Source organism: Cololabis saira, chromosome 6 (assembly GCF_033807715.1).
Source record: "Cololabis saira isolate AMF1-May2022 chromosome 6, fColSai1.1, whole genome shotgun sequence".
NCBI lineage: Eukaryota > Metazoa > Chordata > Actinopteri > Beloniformes > Belonidae > Cololabis > Cololabis saira.
This window is the reverse complement of record NC_084592.1, coordinates 48050594-48056593: the sequence shown is the minus strand read 5'-3', so window position 1 is coordinate 48056593 and position 6000 is coordinate 48050594. Positions and strand designations below refer to the sequence as shown.

General features: G+C 42.9%; 1 protein-coding gene across 1 annotated transcript in view; it reads right to left on the bottom strand.

Annotated features, from left to right (window-relative positions):
• Positions 1-1046: 1046 nt before the first annotated feature.
• Positions 1047-6000, bottom strand: part of LOC133445652 (uncharacterized) — a 42906-nt gene continuing 37952 nt past the window's right edge. The window contains exons 13-14 of the mRNA XM_061722976.1: positions 3786-3959; positions 1047-1526 (exon numbers count right to left, since the gene is read on the bottom strand). Of these exons, the coding sequence (XP_061578960.1) occupies positions 1490-1526; positions 3786-3959 (211 nt within the window). The 3' untranslated portion in view covers positions 1047-1489. The remainder of the gene's footprint in view (positions 1527-3785; positions 3960-6000) is intronic.

Here is a 6000-nt window from a genome sequence, read left to right as displayed (position 1 = left end):
TGATTTAATCCTCGTGGGGCACCACCTGGTTTTCCAGGAAAAATGATAGCTTTTAACAGCAGAAATCAGTCTCAGAGATTAGGGATTAATCCACCAGAACAGTAAGGGCTGTTATTACTGGTGAATAATGTTGAAGGCATTACAGTTCGGCTCTAGCTCTGTCAAACAGCCATTGTGACCAGAATTTGTATAAAACACAAACAACTTCTCATTAAAATCAATCAGCATTTATTCGCATCCAGGTGTCAAGCAGATGGAAAAGCGACACCATTGAATACATTCTGATGCCACACTACGTTAAAACATAAAACCCTCAACTACCAAGAAAAAAAACAACAATAAAAATGAAACATTAACTGCATGAATGGAAAAAGAAATCAAAACAATAAACACGTGATACAAACAATCATCTATTGTTCAAAACAACGTGGTTGCATGTGGCCCTGTGGTATTTAAAGATGGTGGCGCCCTCGTCACGCCACGTGCAATCAGACCGGATGACCAGCACGGCATTTAAACTGTGAATAACTGGCGGAAAATGGCACCACAAAATAAAAAACGGTCTCCCGGCTCTCTTCTCCTTCCGCCTCTGAAATGAAAAGGACGGGGGTGCAGTGTGCAGCAGCCGGGTCAACGGAGCCTGTCACGTCGTCTCGGTGTCCGCGGGTCTGGTCCACTTGTCGGACGTGCAGGCTCCCGTCTTGGCTGATGAGCGCGTGGGCGTCACGGACTCAGATGGCGGGATGCTTCTCGGGCTGATCTGGGCATGCTGACCGGAGGATGAGGTCCCCCTTTGCAAGAGAGACTCAGAGCGGAGAGAGAAATTAGAGGGAGAGAAAATCGGGAGCGCAAGGCGCTCCGTGGTAACGGATCTTACGCTCCGCCGGACAATCCCCCCCTCCCAGCTCTCAGGAAAAATGGGGAGACGTGGTCTCGGCTAAACCGGTTGGCAGGAGGTCTGTCCTGTCCGCTGGGCTGAGGGAAAGAGTGCGAGAGCTGGGAGGAACAGAGATTTGCGCTCCGCATGTTGTATGACGTCATGAGGGCCGGGCCAGTGATTGGACGCGCATTCAGGCATTGCCTCCCCACAAGGCACACTGGTCCTTGTAGTCACTGACAAGGCCGCCATTTTAGGAAGCACATTAAAGCTGATTTCAGGCTGGGGTTGAGCCGGCTTCAAAGTCGAATACACATATTCACCAAATGTTCATAAACCTTCATAAGAGTTCACATGATCACCGGACGTGGCCTAAAGAAAAAATTCCTACAGATACAATAGGGCCTTCGCACTGTAAGTGCTCGGGCCCTAATAAAGGCTTTTTTACTTAACATGAAATACATGAATATATGAGAAGTTTGTAGAACGCTGGAATTCAGAAACTACGTTCATCTTCAGCTTCATCATCATCACGATCCAGTCCGAGTCTGTCCACACAAACTGGTTCTGCTTCAACCTCTGAGGACCATCAGGACACGACTCATCCTCTCATCACAAACACCCTCCTGGCCAGTCATACCAATCCCACCTGTAGAGGGAAGAAGAAAGAAGAGAGCAGATAAAGGAGTGTTTGAAGAGATCCCTCCTTCAGCTATCAGTCAGGGATGCAGCACATCCAGGACTTCAGAGTGTTCAGAGCTGCAGTGGAGCAGCTGTGTGTCTGTACTAGGGATGTAACAATATATCGTGCCACGAAATCTCGCGATACAAAAAACGCCACGATACGTGTTGTGGAGGTGACAAAGTGTATCGCGATATTGGGTTATTAATATTAATCTATTGTGTTGACTAGTTCCGACCGCGGCCGCGGCCGCGCCTCGACCCGCGGACCAAAATCTTATTACGCTCAGAAGAAACTAGTCCCGTTTTCCGGTCCCGTTTTGAGCTCTGAACTTTTACTTATATAAGGCTGGTGTAGAGTTAAGCCTTACCTTATTAAATTAAACCTTTTTCGGGTCGTGAGTAGGATAAACACGTGGGCAACTTCTGCTAAGTTCCAGTGTACTTTAAAGGTATTGTGACATCATTTTTAACATGCTTTTAACACTATTAAAAGTCTTGGCCAACATCCCTCAAATGTGTCTAAAAGAGTGTAACAAGAAAAACTTCACTCTAGTACTCTTTTCCTGGCTTTTTATTACAGTGTTTTTTTGCGCCGTGAAAAATGCTTCCTTTCCCCCCTTTCCTGTCAATCATTGCTCCGCTCCTCCTCCAAACCTCCTCCTCCTCCAGCCATACGCTCACAGCGGCGTCGGAGAGCGACAGGCGAAGCATGCACGGAAAAGCAGGAGGGCGAACCACAGCAAACAATCATAAAAATAAAGGCATGCAAGCAGCACTGTCCCCTTATCTTAAGTCCAGTCAGTGGCCGCGGGTCTTCTTAGCAGTTTTCCTCCGGTGATTAGAACAAAAGAGGCTCTAACTAAACAGCTCCGTGTTAAGCCTCATTTATGGTTCCGCGTTAAATCGACGCAGAGCATACGCCGTAGGGTTCAGCGTATGGTGCGCGTCGCCGCGTAACCCTACGCCGTAGGCTCTGCGTCGGTGTAACGCGGAACCATAAATCAGCCTTTATGGTGCGCTGGAGAGGAGCGGAGGCAGGGAGCTGGGTGGAGGGGGCGGTGATTTAGCGGATCGTTACGTAACGATCCGCCACCAAACCACATGCGCCGTTTTTGCATTGTTATGCGGAAAATCCCAGAAAGCACACAATACACTGAATGTTAAAAGTTCGTTGTTTTTTGGGTGTAATTGATGTCAAGACACCCAACAAAACACAAAAAATCAAGAAAAATGTGTTTTTCATGTCACAATCCCTTTAATGTCCGCTCAACAGTGTAGGATTTTAGAGTACCAACACAGCACCTAGTGCTGTATCACTCCGCTAAAACATATTAACAACTACAGATAAACTGACTAGTGTCATTATAGTCCCTGATTTACAGAATATAAATAATATATTTATAAAATTATGAACCCTGAATTACCAAAATAACCTTCTTAACAAAAATAAATCTTCTCTTATACTTATAAGGTGAGCATGAATCAATCTTTTTTATGATGTAAAATTGTATGTATTTATTTACTTTTATTTATTTATTTAATTTAAGTTGTTCATTTTCTGGAAAAGAAAAAAGTCAAATCATACATGAGAGAAACTATTCAGTTTGTGGCAAAATATTTTTATTGTATGAAACTGAAGATCATAATGCAAACCTGACATTTACTTTTAGTTCAGTTTGTGGAAAATGGTTGGCCTGGCTTTCTCTTTAAAACTTAAACAGTTATAAAGCATTACAAACTGTAAAAAATAGGGCAAACGTACAGTATTGTTTTGTATTTTGTGTCTTTCAAATAAAAGACATTTTTTTCAGTCATATGTTCCTCATTCAAGGTTGTTAAAAAAAATACTGCTATAATATCGTATCGTTATCGTGACCTCAATATCGTGTATCGTACCGTATCGTGAGATTAGTGTATCGTTACACCCCTAGTATGTACATCCTGGAAGGCAGTCAGCTGGAATACACCTTTATTTCTGGACACGTGAACACCAGCACAACACTGGTCTACAGCCAACATGTGGACCATCTGATTGGCTGACTGCTGTCTCTGTCTTTCTGTCCAATCCTGCAGCCTGTCATCATCCTCCTCTCACAGCTTTACTGGGGAAAGCAGCTGCTGAGAAGCTGCAGCTTTACTGGAAACAATGATCTTTGTTTTGATACCAAAAGGTTTTAGTAGAAAACTGCTGGAAGCAGCAGAACCGAGTCCAACCTCCACTGACCTGAGAGTCTGCAGCTTGTAGTCTGGACTCTTCACCAGATCAGAAAGCTGCTTCATATCGGAAACCAGCAGGTAGTTCCCTCTCAGGTCCACATGTTCCAGATGGGAGGGGTTGGACTTCAGAGCTGAGACCAGAGAAGAACAGCTGATCTCTGTCAAAGTGCAGCTCCACAACCTGTATAAAGAATAAAAGATGTGAGCTGAAGCCTCCAGGATGCAGGTACCAACAGTCCAACAGAACCAGTGAAAATGAGATAATATATTAATGCCATTTCATGCGGGAACATTAATTGTAAGGACGGTGGCCATTATAATGACCCGTGTAAAATGTATGATGATATAGTAAATTGTTTGGTTATGGGAGGCAATCCACTTACAAGAAAAAAAAGTAGACGAGTAGACGAGATAACATGAGACCAGGTTGGAATATATATGTCAAAGAACAACATGCAGAGGCTAAAGAAGCTTTTACATGTTGGGTATTAGCAGGAAAGCCTAGACAGCATAGACAACTACAGACCAATTGCACTAGCGAGCATTATGTCTAAGGTACTAGAGGGTATTCTTATGGACAGGCTCAAAGAGTATACAGCAACCACGACAACCAATTCGGTTTCAAGAAAAATGGCACAGACCTATGTATTTATACACTTAAGGAAATTGTCAGCCAGTACAGAAGTCAAAATAGTACAATATTTATGTGTTTTCTGGATGCCTCACGTGACTTTGATCGTATCGTTTTGGTATTCTCACCAAACTATGCAGGTGGGGAAGGAGAACATCCACACCCTTGCTGGTGTCCAATGGCGTGCGCCAGGGGGGGGATTTTATAGCCTTTATTATTTAATTCATACATGGATGATTTATCTAGACAGCTCAATGAGTGTTTGCAGGTGGGGGACAACCATATCAATCATATGATCTACGCAGATGATCTAGTTGTATTGTCTCCGTACAGGGCTGGCCTACAGCAGCTACTAAGGATCTGTACTGAATGGGTTTTCATTTGATATATTGTTCAATTCTAAAGAGTGTTGTCATGATCTGCAAAACAAAGGACGATCAGAAGATTACCTTTCCCTCTTTTTTCCTTTGGCAGGAGAAGTATTAGAGGTTGTAAAGAAGTTTAAATACCTGGGCCACATAATCAGGGATGATTTCAGTGACGATGATGATTTGCAGCGTCACTGCTGTAAACTATATGGCCAAGCCAATATGATGGCACGTAAGTTTCACGTGTGTACAGATAATGTTAAAACAGCACTGTTTAAAACATATTGCACTCCGCTATACACCGCTCACCTTTGGTGCCATTATACCGGTGCTAAAATGAAAAAGCTACAGGTGGCATACAACGATACAACGAAACCAAGTTTTTGGGTGTCATGCTGGATGAGAATTTGAATTGGAAATCACATTATACAAAGATAAAAATATCAAAAACAATTGCTCTGTTACACAAAGTAAAGGATTCATTGGACAACAAAGCATTGTACATTTTATATAACACTCTGATTGTTCCATATCTGACCTACTGTGTTGAAGTTTGGGGAAATGCCTGTAAAACATATACAGTGCCTTGCGAAAGTATTTGGCCCACTTGAACTTTGTGACCTTTTTGCCACATTTTAGGCTTCAAACATAAAGATATAAAACTGCAATTTGTTGTGAAGAATCAACAACAAGTGGGATACAATCATGAAGTGGAATGAAATGTATTGGATATTTCAAACTTTTTTAACAAATAAAAAACTGAAAAAGTGGCCGTGCAAAATTATTCACCCCCTTTACTTTCAGTGCAGCAAACTCTGTCCAGAAGTTCAGTGAGGATCTCTGAACGATCCAGTGTTGATCTAAATTACTAATGATGATAAATGGAATCCACCAGTGTGTAATCACGTCTCTGTCTAAATGCACCTGCACCGTGATCGTCTCAGAGGTCCGTTTAAAGCGCAGAGAGCATCATGAAGAACAAGGAACACACCAGGCAGGTCAGAGATACTGTTGTGGAGAAGTTTAAAGCTGGATTTGGATACGAAATATTTCCCAAGCTTTTAAACATCCCAAGGAGCACTTTGCAAGCAATAATATTGAAATGGAAGGAGTATCAGACCACTGCAAATCTACCAAGACCTGGCCGTCCCTCTACACTTTCAGCTCATACAAGGAGAAGATTGATCAGAGATGCAGCCAAGAGGCCCATGATCACTCTGGAT